This window comes from Xenopus laevis, chromosome 6L (genome assembly GCF_017654675.1).
Source record: "Xenopus laevis strain J_2021 chromosome 6L, Xenopus_laevis_v10.1, whole genome shotgun sequence".
Taxonomy (NCBI): domain Eukaryota; kingdom Metazoa; phylum Chordata; class Amphibia; order Anura; family Pipidae; genus Xenopus; species Xenopus laevis.
In genome coordinates, this window is record NC_054381.1 from 67,718,668 (window position 1) to 67,737,268 (window position 18,601).

An 18,601-nucleotide genomic window follows, 5' to 3' on the forward strand; every position below is an offset into this window, starting at 1 on the left:
TGTTTTTAATTACACTAAAGGGTTAATATACCTACTTGGTGATTGGTCCTGTCTTCTTCGATCACATGATCCTATAGGCTGCACGTGATTGGGTGAGTGCTTTTCCCTTTCCTTATTTAAGGGTTCATTTTAAAACAATTTGTATCTTGATAAAGGTCCTAGGTACGGACCGAAACGTTGATCTGTTTTAATGTAACCAAATAAAATTATATTTTATTAAATCCCAGTGTGCACTCATGCTTCGTGGACTTATATATATATATATATATATATATATATATATATATATATATATATATATATATATATATATATATATATATATATATATATATATATATATATATATATATATATATATATACGCAGTTAGGTCCATAAACCACAGAGACAGCCATTACCACAATGAATTTTAAATAAAACAACTCAGATTCAGTTGAACTGCAGCCTTTCTGCATAAACATGTGAGGAATTTAATTTTCATGTTTGAGCACTTAATTTGCTCAAAAGCAATTGGACAAATTAAAAAACTGAAAATAAATTTTTTTAAATTTTTATAGACTTGTGTGTCTATAAAATAAATTTTTTAAAATTTTTATAGACTTGTGTGTCTATAAAAAAAAATTTCCTAAACTCCTGTGTTTTCTTTGCAATTTAAGTAAAGCTTTTTGAACTGTAAAAATCCTTAGAGGGGCATATGGAGCCGGATTGAATATTAGCTAAATTCTTATTTCTGAAGATGAATGAAAAATGAAAGCCACAAAAGGCTCCATTCAGTCTAATAATAGCAAAGCTATGTGCTGCACATGAATATGTTTTACTTTAAAAAGTCAATACATATTCTCCATAAACAACTACAAACTCAGATTTATTGACAGTTTTAGGATGGCCACACTACAGACTTTTTATTTATTGTGTACTTCTTTGTCTTATCTTTTCTACTACTTTGTGATTTCTTTTCTCCCACCATTTTGTAGTTGGATAACATTTCATCATATAAAATGTGTAATAAGAAAACTGTTGTCAAATAAACATCATGAGAACTGCAAAAAAAATCAGATATTTAAGTCTGAAGAAGTATGATGTTACTTACGTACATTAGCTGAACGTTTGTTCAAACTGTTGTGTTTACTATACAGTAAATTAAAATAAAATTCAGTGAAATCATTAAAGTAACCAACCTTTTATAAACTAAAAATTTCCAAAGATCAGCTAATGGTTGGTGTACTCCATGGAATAAAGTATTAGGAAAGATCATCCTAGATATGATCTGCTGAAAATGGTTTCTGTTTCAGATTGTCTTGGAAAACAGCAGTCGGGAAGATAAACATGAATGTCCATTTGGCCGAAGCAGCATTGAACTGACCAAGATGCTTTGTGAAATATTAAAAGTGGGAGAGCTCCGTGAGTTGTACCTATTTTCTTAACTACTTTCTAAACAAGCAAATGGTTTTTAGTTTTCAGTCATTAAACTCCAGCCACTACCTCCTAGCAGAAAGGATTACCATATAGAAACCCCTTCCCATCATAGCTTATAATAGGTGTTTCTGAATAAACACCACCAGCCCTGGCTGTGTCCCTGGACTGGAGGTCCAAAATAGTAGAACCAATCCTTACCTACTTTTATTTATATTCCTCAAATATCTTATACATTGTAATTAATTTGGCATCATTTTGTACCCTCTCAGTTCTGTCTTTAACAGCTAGTTTTATTTTGGTCACATTACTAGGCAATATTTTGAACCCCAATTATTGATATATCAAGCCTACCCCATTACACATTAAAAGTGAGATACATACAGGTATAGGACCTGTTATCCAGAATGTTCATGACCTGAAATTTCGGAATAAGGGGTCTTTCTGTAATTTGGATCTCCATACTATAAGTCAACTAAAAATAATTTAAACGTTAAATAAACCTCCTATAAGGATTTATTATATATCTTAATTATGATCATTTTTTAGGATCACAAGTACACTGTACTGTTTTTTTACTACAGAGTAAAAGAAAATCATTTTTAAAAATCTGAATTATTTGATTAAAATGTAGTCTATAGGAGATAAGCTTCCTGTTAGTCTGAGCTTTCTAGATAATGGATCCCATACCTGTACAAACCAATGACAGCAGACTGATATTACAGTTTCTCCTATACACTACAGTGTCTAGGACTTTTTAGCATATACAACTGTTGTATTTCTGGGCCACAATATTTTAACATCGAGAAAACTATTATGAATGCTCTGTGATCCTTTCTTTTACATTTATATGAAGAATTTGTATCATATTTTTTCACAGGCTAACTGCAACATAGTGCAATATGTTTGCTCATCTAGAATGTACTGTATAAACAATGTTACAATAATAGCTTTTTGTGAAAGAAAAATAAATGACATACTGTTATATAAGTAGCAAATTTACAGTGTATCTACTAAATTACATTAAGTGTTTCTTTGCTTGTAATATTTAAGAAACATATACTGTTTTCTAGCTACTTTGGGGGTAACCAGAAGTCACAACCATGTGCAGATCCTTTAAGCATATCAAATGTAGTTTCCATGATTTAGCATTTTTAGTAACAATATATATTGTGAAAATATTGGGTTTATGCAAAACGGTAGTGGTTATAATGAAGTAAAAGCTTCTAAGAGAATCACTTCAGTTAATGCACATCACATGTATTCAGCTTGTTCTGGCAGTCACATTCTCGTTCTTTTTTTTTTTTTCATTTTTATTTCAGTTTACAGTAGGATTTTAAATGTTCTACGAATAAAATTACAGATCAAGGCAAGTCAGTAGCAATAGTTCTACAAAATGTTAATGTTTAATAAAACTTGCTGAATTTGGAAAAGTTTTTTTTTTTAAAGCAGTTTGAATGGAGTTGCAAATAATGCAACCTTCAGTAAAATGCCAGTATTATAATTGGTTGTATTGGTTTGGGGTCTAAATCTAGCCAGAGAACAACACACTCAGTTGTTGCAATCAGTGTTCATTGTTACAAAGTCTTCAGTAGAACAACCTTCAGAAGTATTGCCTGCATTCTCTTATGGACTTAAGATGCAGGAGAAAAATATCATGCAGTGTGTATGTCAAACAACTCACACCTTAACTTTCCTTTTTCCTTTAGTGACATTTTACCATAACCATTAGGATCACCTAGATATGTTTGTCTATTTAGCAGAACTTTAATCTTATTACTAAGAGAAGATACTGTTTTTTAGAGCAGGAAATAATAATGTTTCACAAAACCTCAGCACTGTTGGGCTGATTAGCTTGGAATAAATTAGATGCAGATTTACATAATAGCAATCAAGCGTAGGTAACTTGGCAAGGCTTCATATTATCCTGCATTAGATTATATTATTTGTGAGATGGAATTTCCTGGTCTGCAGTTGTGAAAAGAACATGGCTGGAACTAGGGGTAGACAACACCCCTGGGCAAAACAGGAGGGGGCACGATTCCGGGAAGGGAACATTTTTTCAGTTCCCATCCACTCCCACCACACCAAGGCCTCTGTAGGTAGCAGTGAACCATGGAGGTGGGAGCTGGCAGTGAGCAGGTGGTTGCTGGGCAGCATGGGGGTATGAGATGGCGTTTTGTTGCTTTTGTAAAATTGTTTATTGGTTTGTATTCTGTTATATTTTCTTTCTACAAGGAAACCACTACATTGGGATCACATGAAAAGTTGTCATGTAGAGCAAAAACAAAGTACATACTGGGATGGGATCTTTTATCTGGGAGCACATTATCTAGTGGGCTAGAAATATGGGAGGGCCATTTTCCAATTTTAAGCAAATAATTTTGATCCTTTTTACAATTTTCTTTGTCTCTGTAAAAAATAAAACAGTTAATTGTACTTGATGATAACTATACTAGCATAAAGGCAAAAGGAAATCAAAGGAAATCATACTGATTATATTTAATAACAGAAAATCCTTGTTTTTAGTTATTTTCTGGTATTTATATAGCATCTGCAGCGTATGAACAACCAAAACACATTAGAGGAGTTAACCCCCAGGCAACTGTAATACCATCCACTTACCATGTAAAAATAAAATACAGTTTATTAATCCATATCGTAATATACCAGCACAATTAAACACCCAAACCCATAAAAATAATGGCAATGCAGATTAAGTTTAAGGGGCCCCTATATAACTCAATGTTTGTTGAAATAATAAATGCGTCTATGTAGTTACGGTATTCCCGATGTCAACAAATGTCCATTCCAATTTTGTTAGGTATCGAGGTATGCTGTTATAAATTATAAACCTCGAATTCTGTCCATACTGTAATCCAAAATCAGAAGCGGTGTGAGCAATTGTGCACAGACGTAAAGGGGAATTAGCATTAGTTTAAATTCTGCATTCAATTATGTTTGGTGTGTGATTCCTTTAGAACATCAAAACAGTAGTTAATTAATCCTATATGTTTCCACTCCGGCACTATTAAATACCTTGCATGTATGAAATTATAGCCGTCTCCATGTTGTACTGACGGCATGTTAAGGAAACAAGTCAGTGCCGTCATAGATAGTGGTCGGGATTACAATTTCATAGTATCTTCATGTATATATATATATATATATATGTTGAGAGCTCAACTATCATAGATTTGAGATGTCCAAATGTTATGACAAGATAGTACTTATCAATCAGTCATCCATGGAATCCAAGATTAATTTATCCTTTCGTGTCAAAATGCAAAGGCTCAATGCCGCCAAGAAATGAAGTCAAACCATGCCTCTGTGCTCGTTGTTCACTACTGAGATTGGGACAGAAAGAAGGGCCCCCCTTCCTTGTAACACTACTTACTTTGCAGTAGCCGCACCTCGCAGGTTACATTATTTACAGGAAACATTGGAAATGTAATTGTCCATTCAATCCACATTCACTTTTATAGGTGATTAGCCTAAAAATCCAGTCAGTTTTCAACTGTATCTGCAGCGTGCTTTGCATAGATTATACGTCATTCATCAGATTTATAGGCTCCCAGCTGAGTTTATATTCTAAGGTCCATCTCTTTCATAAACCGTAGGATCAAATTATCAGGATTCAGTTATGATGAACCAAAGTACCCAGAGAAACCCTACACAATCACAGATGCAGGGAACATACAAACTCCACACAAATGACTGGAGCTGGAAGGACCCCAGCGCTAGTCACTGAGCCAACTTTCTGCACATTATTTTGAGTGCTCAAGGTCTAAAATATTCCAATTAATAGATCCCATACCTGTAGTTCATGTAGAAATTCAACCTGTATGCATAAAATCCTAAATTTATCTATCCATGCATAAATATATGTAATATTTTAGAAACATGGTCTTGTATGTTTTTTTGCAAGTTTTAAAAAATTTCGCAGGTTATAAAAGTTTGAACATATTAATGTGTTTTTTCAGTTATTACAGTTTTGCTAATGAAGGTGAATTGCCCTTTAAGCTGAGTCTAACTTTTCCCAAGGGACTTGTTATCTTATATTCTTACAATTACTTATTTGCTTATATAGATTGCTTATCTAGATACATTTGAATTATTACAAATGTATCTTGTCTACTGTTGTGGCTGTTCTGGGCTCTCTGCCAAAAGCCAATTAAGTTAGATACTGTGTTTCTTTTTCTGGCTGTTCAGTGCAGAGTACAAATGAGGGACTACAGGTTGAGCTGTCAAAAGAGAGACTGTCCCTCTAAAAACGGGACAATTGGGAGGTATGGACAATTGCCGGTTGTTTGATTGAAAATGCCAATGGCATTTTCTGAGGCTTTTCTTTACTATTATTTGTATACAGTGCGGCTGGAATTTTTGGTTCAGTGAGTTAAAGCCATATCATTAGCACTCCCCATATGTAAAAGGCACTTTACACTTTTGCAAAGGAGGCATCTCTAGACGCCTACTATAGCCTTTGATGAGTGAGTGGATTCTGGATGGCGGTATGTTTGACCATTCGTCCATACAAAATCTCTCCAGTTCAGTTAAATTTGATGACTGCCGAGCATGGACAGCCTGCTTCAATTCATAGCTTTTCGATGATATTCAAGTCGTGGGACTGTGACGGCCATTGCAGAATATTGTACTTCTCCCTCTGCATGAATTACTTTGTAGATTTCCAAGTGTGTTTAGGGTCATTGTCTTGTTTGAATATCCAACCCCTGTGTAACTTCAACTTTGTAACTGATGCTTAAACGTTATCCAGAAGAATTTGTTGATATTGGGTTGAATTCATCCAACACTCAACTTTAACAAGGACCCCAGTCCCTAAACTAGCCACACAGCCCCACAGCATGATAGGTCCCCCACCAAATTTGACAGTAGGTAGCAGGTGTTTTTCTTGAAATGCGGTGTTCTTCTTCCGCCATGCAAAGCACTTTTTGTTATGACCAAATAACTAAATTTTTGTCTCAATAGTCCAAAGCACATTGTTCCAAAATGACTGTGGCTTGTCTAAATTCGCTTTTGCATACAACAAGTGACTCTGTTTGTGGCGTGAGTGCAGAAAGGGCTTCTTTCTCATCACCCTGCCATACAGATGTTCTTTGTGCAAATTGCACTAAATTGTTGAACGATGTACAGATACACCATCTGCAGCAAGATGTTCTTGCGGGTCTTTGGAGGTGATCTTTGGGTTGTCTGTAACCATTCTCACAATCCTCCCCATATGCCGCTCCTGTATTTTTCTTGGCCTTCCAGACCTTGGTTTTACAGCAACTGTGCCTGTGGCCTTCCATTTCCTGATTACATTCTTTACAGTTGAAACTGACAGTTTAAACCTCAGAGCTTTTTGTAGCCTTCCCCTAAACCATGATTTGCTTTGAGGATCCCATGCTGTCACTCTTCAGAGGAGAGTCAAACAAAAGCATAACTTGCTTGGCCATCTTAAATACCTTTTGTCATGATAGGACACACCTGCCTATGAAGTTGAAGGCTTAACAAGCTAATCCAACCAATTTGGTGTTGCCAGTTATCAGTATTGAGCAGTTACATGCATTCAAATTAGCAAAATTACATATTGCACAGCCATTTTTTCACATTTGATTTAATTTCATACAACTGATTGCTGTTTCACTAAAAATCTTTGTTCAGAAAACACCCCAGTACTCAGATGTTCCTGGGAAATGAAAGACATACCACTATTATCTTTTTTGTTGAAAGTGGAGTAAATTATTATGCAGGCTGAAAGGGTTCCCAAACTTTTTCATATGACTGTATTTGTCTGTATTAATAATAAAAAATTAAATTAGAATCTTTAACAAAATTATTATTTTCACAGCATTCTGGCCTGTTTGTAATAATATATTCTAATTTCATTCTGCATTATCTTTGTTATAATTGCTGACTCTCAGATCAGAATTAAGACCGATTTCACTGCATCATAATTACCATATCAAGAGTAGCAAATCATTTGATATAGAAAAAAAGTAGAGATTATGTGCATGAGCAGATATATTTTGCATTTCAATAGCAATGTATCCAATTATTCTTTATTTGCGTCATTGAGGGAACAGCTGATCCCTGTAGTACTGGATGGGTTAATATCTGCAATTAGCTTCTTCGTGATTATCTTTTATCAGCTCTTCTTTTGAAATAGTTCTTTTCCACCTGACTGTGAACCTTTCATCCTCTCCTACATTACTGCAATTATATTCAGTTTAGATGAAGGTTTATTTTTGTTCTTCACCTGCTTTGTAATGTTTAGAGGCAACAAAATGAGCATGCCATTAATTCGTGGTGCTGCTCTGACTTTGTCTTTTACAGTCACGTTTATTGCGAGTTTTAAAATGCATGCTTTTTCCTTCACTGTCAACTTTTCATATGTATTTGTCTCATCCAACACCTGTTGGAAGTTATGTATAAAAAGCAAATGAAAATTGGTATCATTGTTGTGAATTAAAACAGTGTCTGTATTCGATGTATGTGCTGCTGGCCAGGTAAAGCCAGTATAACCTAATCCTTAACTGTTCTGCCATTCAGAAGGGATTTTTAAATTACAGATCATTTGACAGTATGTCAGCCCCATAGGAAGGTTGCATTTTGGCACTCTCCAATATGTTCAGGAGGGGGATAGTTATGGTTTCCGCTTAAAGGGTGGTTCACCTATCAGGAAGATTTTAGCATGTTATAAAATGGCTAATCCCAACTTTTTTATGGACTTCATTTTTTATTTTTGAATTATTTGCCTTCTTTCGTTTCTTTTCAGCGTTCAAATTGGGGCCACTGACCCCCATTTAAAAATCAAATGCTCAGTAAGGCTACAAATGTAGTGTTATTGCTACTTTTTATTACTCATCTTTCTATTCAGGCCCTCTCCTATTCATATATTTTTCAAATCAATGCATGTTTGCTGTGGTAATTCAGACCCTAGCAACCAGATTGCCAAAACCGCAAACTGAAGAGCTGCTGAATAAAAAGCTAAATAACTCAAAAACTGCAAATTATCTCAGTATGTCACTCTACATTATATAAAAGTTAATTTAAAGGTGAACAGCCCCTTTAAGGTGATTGTTTTAGCACATACCTGCAATAGAGTAATATCATCACACTTTATTGTAGGTATGTTGTTATTTGAGGTGTCAGCAGTGTTGGATTTGTACTACACACATTGCTTTAAACTTTTAACCCTTTCACTGCCAGCCAATTTGGAATCTTTGTACTTATGTTGCCAGACCATTTTTGAACATTCTGTGTTCTTTCACTTTACGGCTGGGGAGGGGCTTTAAGTTTACCCCGGAAAACAATATATTGGGGTTTTTTTTCAGGACAACCTAAGCTTTCAAAACATGCTAGAATTTTGGTGTTATTCCACTTCTGTAAAAAATATATAGGCTTTTGAGTGTCTATAAATTAAAATATAAACGTTTGCCATAATCCAAATGCATTTATCAGAAACATAATTTATTTTATGCACAAGAACACAGCAAATGTGGAAAGTTCAATGTCTCCTGAATGTATAATATATATAGTGTATATATAGTATATATAGTATATAGAATTTATAGTTTTTAGGAGATCTCACCTATATAGGCCAAAACTCCAAGCAGTACACAACCAAATTCCCGAAGCACCGCTCCACAAAACTGCATACTTCTGATTTCAAGGCCAAATATTCGTTATAGGAACAGTAGGTTTACCCTAGAAAACTACACATTACTGGAAAGAACAGGTTCTGGCGAATCCAAAATGGGTAAATGTATATTTCAACACCAGACTACCAAATTCTTTCCTAAAGTTATATTTTTTTATAAAAATTTGTGAAATTTTTGAAAAATGACCTCAAAGCTTTCAGTCTACAGCATCATATTACCCACATATCATTAGGTAACCAGATAAAACACCCAAAATATGAACACCAGGGATTCGCTGTATAGTTTGATGCCTAATATGCATAGGTTTCTAGGGGCGGGCCCTAAAATGAAGACACTCCATGCAAGCTATTAATTCTGTAATTCCAGGTACTGCAAAATAAACACATTTACAGCATTTTATTAACGGCAAAGGTACAAAAAAAGTAAGTTCACCCCAGAAAACCATATATTTTTGGAAAGTACACATTCCACTGAATCCAAATTGGTTAACCATGTCTTTCTACTCAAAATCGCAAATCTCTCCTTACTGTGATGATTTTTATGACATTTCTGAAAATCATCTTACAACTTCAACTTTTGCAGCATCTCCCGCATATCGTTAGGTACCAAGGTAAAATACCCTAAACATGAACGCCAGGGGTCCACTGAACAGTTTAATGCCCAATGTGTATCAGTTTACCTAAGTATGTGGCATATAGGGGCACCAAGATGAAGACACCCCATAAGATCTATCAATTCTGTAATTCCAGATACTGCAAAATCAACACATTTACAGCATTATGAGCGACAACAGTAAAAAAAAAAAAGCATGTTCACCCCCAGAAAACCATATCGTTTTCGAAAGTACACATTTCACAGAATCCAAATTGGGTAACCATGTCTTTCTACTCAAAAGTATCAAGTTGCAAATCTCTCCTAAATGTAATGATTTTGATGACATTTCCGAAAATCACCTTTCAACTTCAACTTTGCAGCATTTTTTCTCCTACATATCATTATGTACCAAGGTAAACCACGCTAAATATGAACACCAGGGGTCCACTGAACAGTTTGATGCCCAATGTATGTGGCACGTGGGAGCCCCAAAATGAAGACACCCCTATATGATTTATCATTTCAAGTAAAGCCCCCTGACTGCGTATGATGCCGCAAGACCCCCTAACAGTACAAAGACCCCAAAAAAACATAAATTTTTGTAAAGCACACATTCTAACTAATAAAAGCATAAATTAAATGAAAGCATAAAACCGCTGATCCACCTCAAACATCCCCTGACCTCCCCCCCCCCCGACCTTGGCTGAAGCCCACTGGACCCAGGGGTTTACCCACGGGTTGGGCAGGTTCGGGCCAACTTCCGCACGACATCTTCAGGCCACAGGCGGGTTCTGGATGAACTTTAGCCTCAGTTCACCCCATCCATAACCTTCTACTGCCCCTCTTCCATCTCTGTGACTTGTTATATACTCAATCAGGTCCCGCCCCACCCCTTTCGTGACGTCACAGTGGGGCGGGGTGCGTTTATAAAGAGGGGAGCACGACGAGTTAGGTTAGGTGGAGGAGCAGTAGGTTAGGTTCTGGTTAGGGTTGAGGATTTATTGACCCGCACATCACTATTACATAGTAACACAGTGAACACTTGGAAAATGTTGCAGATTTTGTAGCTGGCTGTATATTCTTTACAAATTTGGCACTAAATAGAGGAATCATGACAATATTAAAATTGTATATATGCTTTGGCTAATTGGGGAGTGTGATAGCTCATTTCTTTAGCTCTGGAGGTTTCATTTCTAATACACAATATACTGTTTTCTTTCTTTTTTTTTTTTCAACCATGAGAATGAACCATTGTATTGTAAAGTTTAACATTGGATTACTAAAATATTTGATTTTGAGGGCAGCAATTTTTCATTTAGTACTGTTTCCCATACTTCCTTACCTATAAGTATCATTTTTATGTTCCTAATTCTGCATTCTGAAGAGCATACCTGTTATGGCTCATTTAGATAGCACTTAGTCATATGAAAAAGTTTGGGAACCCCTCTCAGCCTGCATAATAATTTACTCCACTTTCAATAAAAAAGATAAGTGGTATGTCTTTAATTTCCCATTAACATCTGAGTACTGGGGTGTTCTGAACAGTGATTTTTAGTGAAGCAGTATTCAGTTAAATCAAATGTGAAAAAACTCAAGACATCTGAAAAAAAGATTGTTCGTTATCATGCTTTAGGGGAAGGCTACAAAAGCTATGTCAGAGGTTTAAACTGTCAATTTCAACTGTAAGGAATGTAATCAGGCCACCGGCACAGTTGCTGTAGAACCCAGGTCTGGCAGGCCAAAAAAAATACAGGAGCAGCATATGCCCAAAATTATGCACCTGTCTAATTTTGTTATGATGCATATTGCATATTTTCTGTTAATTCAATAAACTTTATGTCACTGCTGAAATACTACTGTTTCCATAAGGCATGCTATATATTAAAAGGAAGTTGCTACTTTGAAATCTCAGCCAATGAAACAAAACTCCAAAGAGTTAAGAGGGGTTTCCAAACTTTTTCATATCATGTATATTCCCTTATGGCTACGCTTTGCACCTCACACCAGATATGAAAACTTGCCATGATCTGCAGAGCACAGTATTGGCTGGAGAAAGTCAGCACTGTCAATACAGCTTGACATTGGCAGGCGGTTAATACAGGTCCTGTTCTGGCCTGCATCTGTTAATACGGATTTATGGTTTTGTTTTTATTACAAAATTGCAAATAATTCATCCCAGCATTTAAAATTTTATTCTTGAACCAACAAATCTATTTTTTGTTGTTGTAATATTCATATGTTGGCAGCCATCTTTGGTCACCAAGTCTGATCCTGTGCTTTCTGAAAGAGCCCAAAGTTCACAATAGAACTGCTTTCAGATAGGCTATTGTTTCTCCTATTCAATGTAACTGGAGGAGTCATGGGCAGACTTTGGTGTTTTATTCTCATATCTACCTCTAGATGGGGCATCACAATATTTTTGGAAATGCAGGTGTCAGGCTGCTGGGGGGAGAGGGAGGGGGTGATATCACTCCAACTTGCAGTGCAGCAGAAAAGAGTGACTGAAGTTTATCAGAGCACAAGTCACATGGTTGCGGGCACCTGGGAAACTAAAAATATGTGTAACCCTACATCAAATCAAATGTTTAAAAAACCGTTTGCTACTTTTTAAAACTGGATTTCATTGCAGGAATCTGCTGGAGGAGAACTATTGATGCCTGTTCCATGAAAAAATCCTTTTACTTGCACATGGGAATCCACTGAAATTTTCCTCTGGTGGGGTGCAATGTGCAAAAAAAAATTTCGGATTGCACCTGTTTTTTTCAGTGCAGGTAGTAAATGGCCCCTATAGATTTTGCTAATGCTAAATGGCTTTTTAGCATGCATCTTAGTAACAACAAATTATTATAATTATTATTATCAATCAACTAAGGTGCAGAGTGACCGTTTTAATGGGATGGGAAGGTTGATTATTTGAACTGTCATGCCCAGGGATATTTAATGGGGCTCACAGACTGTATGCAGTTCTTTTATCTTTTTTTCCAGTAGGGAAGCAAAAAAATGGGTTCTATGCAACCAGTTTCCTTCATTCAACTTATTTCTCAGCCTTGAGAAGCAGGATACAATTTACCCTATAGCCTGAGATGTCTGAAATATGAGCAACATTTCCTTTGCACAGATAAGGTGTGGATAACAATCACTCTTAAGGTCCCCATAGACACAAAGATCTTTCGTTGGTGAACGATTGATTTTAGTGGGAATCGAACGATCGTGCATCTTACGATTTTTCGTCCGCCATCTGTCAGAAAATTGATCGGCCAGGTTAAAAAAAAATTATCGGTCCCAGTGCAATATATCTGTTTGCAGGGCCAAGCAGTCAGCTACCCTCAGTTTTCCTGCCAATATCGCTTGAAATGGTCTTTTTAGTTGATGGACAAATCGACATTTAAACGATCGTTTTGCGATAATCGTGGTCTCACGATAACGAAAAGATCTTTTAAAAATCTTTACATCTATGGCCAGCTTTAATTGAAATTCATACATAATATATATGTATACATTTAGGGGCAGATTTATCAAGGGTCGAAGTGAATTAGAGGGAATTTTCTAAGTAAAAAAATTCGAAATTCAAGTCATTTTTTGGATACTTAGACCATTGAATAGGATACTACGACTTCGAATTTACTACGAATTAGATTCGAAGTAAAAATAGTTTGAAAATTCGACCATTCGATAATTAAAAAAACTTCGACTTCAATACTTCACCACATTAAACCTGCCGAAGTGCTATGTTAGCCTATGGGGACCTTCTAGACCATTTTCTAAGTCTTTACACATCGAAGTAAAATCGTTCGATCGTACGCTACAATAGTTCGAATCGTTCGGTTCGAAGGATTTAATAGTTCGATCGGACGATTTTCGGTGAAAACGAAATTCGGTGAAAAATCCTTCGATTCGATATTCGAAGTCAAAGTATTTTAATGCGATGGTCGAATTTCGAAGTAGTTTTTAATTCGAAATTTGACCCTTGATAAATCTGCCCCTTAGGGTTTGTTTCATTAAAATATAAAAACAAACATGTTGACTGAAATTTTCACCCAATTTTGCAGTATAACGAGGTCCTCTATTAATAGCTCTGAATCTATAAGACCTCGGGTGTCTGAATGAACTAAGCATAGGCTGTTTCCTCTAATAAATTGCATTGGATGGTTATGGAAGCCTAACAGATTGCACCTTATTGCCTTCAGGGCTTTGGTCTGCCTTATGTTTATTCATTTTTTACAGGCCCTTGCTCAGTAGATTGCTGATCTGCAGCAATTTAGTTGCTGAACTAAAGGCATTAATGTATTAAAAAGTCACAATTAAAACAATGAGATTGTATTCTTGTAAATGCTATATTGCAAAATTCTTACTTTTATTCCTTACATTTTAGATTTTTTAACATTAGATTTAGGGGCAGTGGGGCAGTCTAAGGAGTGTAAGTTTCTTGCATATAAATGCTATAACAGTTATGAGGCGATGCCTAGTCAATAATTGACAAATCATTTTTAGCTTGAGGCCATTTTTACTTGAGTCCAAAGAAAGCCCAAAAACAAGAAAACATAGTTCGTAAATTATGAATAAATTATGAAAATAAAACATATTTGCAGAAAGTTGGCTACAGCTTGATTGGTACAAAATGCATTTGCCAGAATGATTAACGGTTGAACTAGTGGCCATATTCAGGTTTTGCATATGGAAGTAACCAGCCAACCTGTAACTGCATGGGGGGGGGGCACAGTTCAGATCAGTTCTATTAGTCGTTCCAAATATAGTCCGTTGTAGTGAGTTTGTAATGTGGATCTCCTCTCTTGAGCAGAAATGTAGAAATCTATTTTCCTTTTTAAGTTTTCCTTTACTTAGTACTGATGCAAGCTTTATGTACATTTTAGAGGTCATTTACAATTCCCCTGGGCAGCCACAGGTCTGCAATGACAGACAGTACTACACAGAGTTCCAAAAATCTGTTGCAATGCACACTGCACAAGAGGAGGTAAATCACCAGGTTTGTCTTTGTTTACCAGTGCTTTGCATGGACTCGCTGATGTTATTTATGAGACGGCATCCAGCAAGACACACAAAAATAATATTAGGAAAACACATTTCATCTGTGTTCTGCCCCATCATAAACACCTTTGGAGTGTCCTTGTGATGCATTTGTTGTTTAAACAAAGCATTTGTGAACTAATGTATATTCACAACGCCAGCTCAAGTCTATGGTTTGCATATTAGCATGTTCTTATGAACATGGCTACGCACTGGCTCAAAGAATGGAGCTTATTGGCACTAGTTTTCTGAGCCTGGGAAAAGTGATGTCTTGTGCTAAAATGTAATCTTTTGTGCCAAAAGAATAAGCTCCATTGCATTTCCTATGTTAGTGCCTAATGTGCTGTTTATCCTTGGGTATTGTGTTGTGTATATTAAAGGTTATAATAATGTACAGTGCTAGAAAGAACAGAGTTAAACAGGAATATTGATAATATTATTATAGTCATTAATGGTGTGACAAAATTGTGCATGCATAAGTGATTGTGACATGAGTAGGTGTTCAAAAGATTATAGAATTTTTTCCCCTCACTTGAAAAGATATAGTTTTAAGGGACATGTAAAAACAAAGAGAATAATTACTTTACAATAGTAAGTTTTGTACATTTAAACTATTGCCTTGTATTGTTTTCTTCTGTAGCCAGTGAAACATGCAATGATTTCCACCCAATGTTCTTCACACATGACCGATCATTTGAGGAATTCTTCTGTATATGCATTCAGTTGTTAAACAAGACATGGAAAGAGATGAGAGCTACATCTGAAGACTTCAATAAGGTAAAGGAATAGAAAGGCTGTTTTTTTTGTTTTTTTACTTAAAACATACAGTACTTGAGTGTGTGGATAACTACACCAGGGCAACTACTGAAACAACTAATAATACTTTTTAATTAGTAATTTGGTACGGTGTGGCCACATTATAAATGTACTGTAGCACATTTAGGATTATGTATACTAAGAGTATACATACTGTTTTGAGAGGCATTCCCATAGTTTTACGCTTCTATACTTTGTCCCAGTTTAGTTTCATGTCTCTGCACTAGCTTGTTAATATCATACTTATGGACTGGGGCCCATAACTGCATGGCATACTCAAGGCGAGGTCTTACCAGGGATCTATAAAGAGGCAAAATTATTATTATTATTAACATGTATTTCTATAGCGCCAAAATATTGCGTAGCACTGTAAAGTAAATGTGATTATACAACTAAATCGCATGAATTATATACATAGAACATATGGAGTTACATACATCACAATCAATAACGGTACAAAAGGAGAGGAAGGCCCTATGCAGAAAGAGCTTACACTCTAAAGGGAAGGGAGTAATACACAAGGTGTGGGAGTGAGCAAGATCGAATTAAGTGGGTGAGGAATGTGGTATTGTATGTGGTGTTGGGTTTGGTAGTTAAGCAGAGTGAGGGTAGGCTTCTCGAAAGAAGTGAATTTTAAGAGATTTCTTGAAAGCAGAAAGGTTGGGAGAAAGTCGGACAGACCATGGGAGAGCGTTCCAGAGGAGGGGTGCAGCCCTGGCAAAGTCTTGAATGTGAGCATGTGAGGAGGTAATGAGAGAAGAGTTGAGTAGCAGGTCAGTAGAGGAGTGTAGTAAGCGTAAGCGGTTGGGTGAGTATATAGAGATGAGTTCAGAGATGTAAGGTGGGGCAGAGTTATGAAGTGCTTTGAATGTCAGGATCATTAATTTGAATTTGATTCTGAAAGGGGAAGCCAGTGCAGGTATTGACAGAATGGCGAGGCAGAGGAGGAGTGGTTACTGAGGTGTATGAGCCTCGCGCATTATGGAGTGGAGAGGTGACAGTCTCTGGAGCGGAAGGCCAATTAAAAGAGAGTTACAGTACTCTAGACGTGATATTACGAGAGAGTGAATAAGAATTTTGGCAGCATCTTGGGTGATAAATGATCGTATTTTGGATATGTCCCTTAGGTGGAAGTGACATGATTTAATAAGTGACTGGATATGAGGAGTGAATGACAGGGCGGAATCTAGTATAACCCCAAGGCACCGGGCCTGGGGAGAGGGGGTGATAGTAGAATTGTTATCTATGATGGATACTTCTGGGATGTTACTGGTGTTAGTTGGAGAAAAGAGAACCATTTCAGTTTTTGAGAGGTTTAATTTAAGGTAGCTTTGCGACATCCGGGTAGAGATAGCGGACAGGCAGGAGGAGACGCAAGTTAGGAGTTCTGGGTTGAGATTAGGAGATGAGAGATAGATCTGAGTATCATCAGCATATAGGTGGTAGTGGAAACCATACAAGTTGATTAATTTGCAGAGGGAGGAAGTATAGAGGGAGAATAGTAAGGGTCCCAGGACAGAGCCTTGAGGAACCCCAACAGAAAGAGGTAGGGGAGAAGATGCTACTCCATTGTAGGAGCCACTGAAGGAACGATTGGTGATGTAAGAAGAGTACCAGGACAGGGCTGTGTCACGAAGGCCAAGTGAATGGAGGTACTGGAGGAGGAGAGGGTGATCTACAGTGTCAAATGCATCTGAGAGATCAAGCAGTATTAGTGGTGAGAAATGATTGTTGGCTATAAGGTCATTAGTTAGTTGGGTCAGGGCAGTTTCAGTGGAGTGTTGTGGCTTAAAACCAGATTGTAGGGGGTCCAGCAGGTTATTGTCAGAGAGGAATGAGGTTAGTCGGTTGTAGACTAGGCGCCCAAGTAGTTTAAAGAGGAAAGGTAGCAGAGAGATAGGTCGGAGGTTGTCAAGATAGGAGGGATCAAGAGAGGGTTTTTTTCAGAATGGGGGTGACGAGCATGGACACAGATGTTTGTTTGAGATATTTATCAGAGACACTAAAGCAGAGTAGGCCTAACAGACAGAAGTTATTGGGGTTAACAGATACAAGTATGGATATAAACTGTGTTACCAGAATAAGCAGTATCTAGCTGTTGCAAGTATATGGATAAACTGTGTTACCCGAATAAGCAGTATATAGCAGTATATGGTTAAGCTTTGTTACCAGCATAAGCAGTATAATTATGCTTTCATCATTTGAGTTACAACCCTTTATATGCATATAACCGTACACTGTACTTTATTTCCTTTAGTAGCCATTGAGTGACACTTCCTGGAGTTACATGTTTGTAATTGTTATTCACAAAAAATCCATAAATCCTTCTCAATTGAGGAGCTCCTCATCATGCTTTTATGTAATATAAATAGCATTTATTTTATTTCTACCAAAGTGTATAACCTTGCATTTAGAAACATTAAACCTCTTTTGCCAAGTCTCATCTATCTCTTGTGCTTGGTCCTACCCCTTCTTTCTTACTTTACTTCTCACTGAAGTATTCTTTTCATTCTCTATTTTAATATGTCTGATTGTATTTTACATGTTTTATTGGCCTCTTTGTCCCCAATAATAAAAAGTTTCAGCTGTCCTGACAAACTTGAATGCATTTAATATATGTATCATTTGTCTTTTTTATGTCTTATATTTTAACCTTTGATCTGAATATTTGAAGAACAGTAATACATTGAAAACTATTTTTACAACCTCCTAATAAAAGTGCTTCCATTAATTTATAATTAATGCAAGATTTGTGTTCCTATTTAAAACTGTTCAGTAGTATATTTTTTTTAAATAAGAATTTCAACTGTCCTTGGATTACATAGTGCAAATGGGATTATTACCATATATTATTTTAGCATGCCATACCAGTAATTTCAGCTACAATTACCTTAACTTGTTGTGAATACTTAATAGGTACAGGTTAGCAATAGATTGGCATCCATAGGGACATTAAAATGAAATTGCATAAAAGTCCAGCCTTCCTAGATTTGACATAGCTGCTGTGAATGTTGCTGTCATTTAGTGGCATGGATAACATTTCTTTAGCACTGAAAGTTAACAGTAACTGTCATTTTATTACAATCCGT

General features: G+C 36.3%; 1 protein-coding gene across 1 annotated transcript in view; it reads left to right on the forward strand.

The window, feature by feature from the left end:
* elmo1.L (engulfment and cell motility 1 L homeolog) overlaps nucleotides 1-18,601 on the forward strand; it is a gene marked incomplete at its 5' end in the record, with an annotated part of 145,803 nt that overhangs the window by 58,148 nt on the left and 69,054 nt on the right. The window contains 2 exon segments of the mRNA NM_001096183.1: nucleotides 1,296-1,404; nucleotides 15,337-15,473. Coding sequence (NP_001089652.1) covers nucleotides 1,296-1,404; nucleotides 15,337-15,473 — 246 coding nt within the window.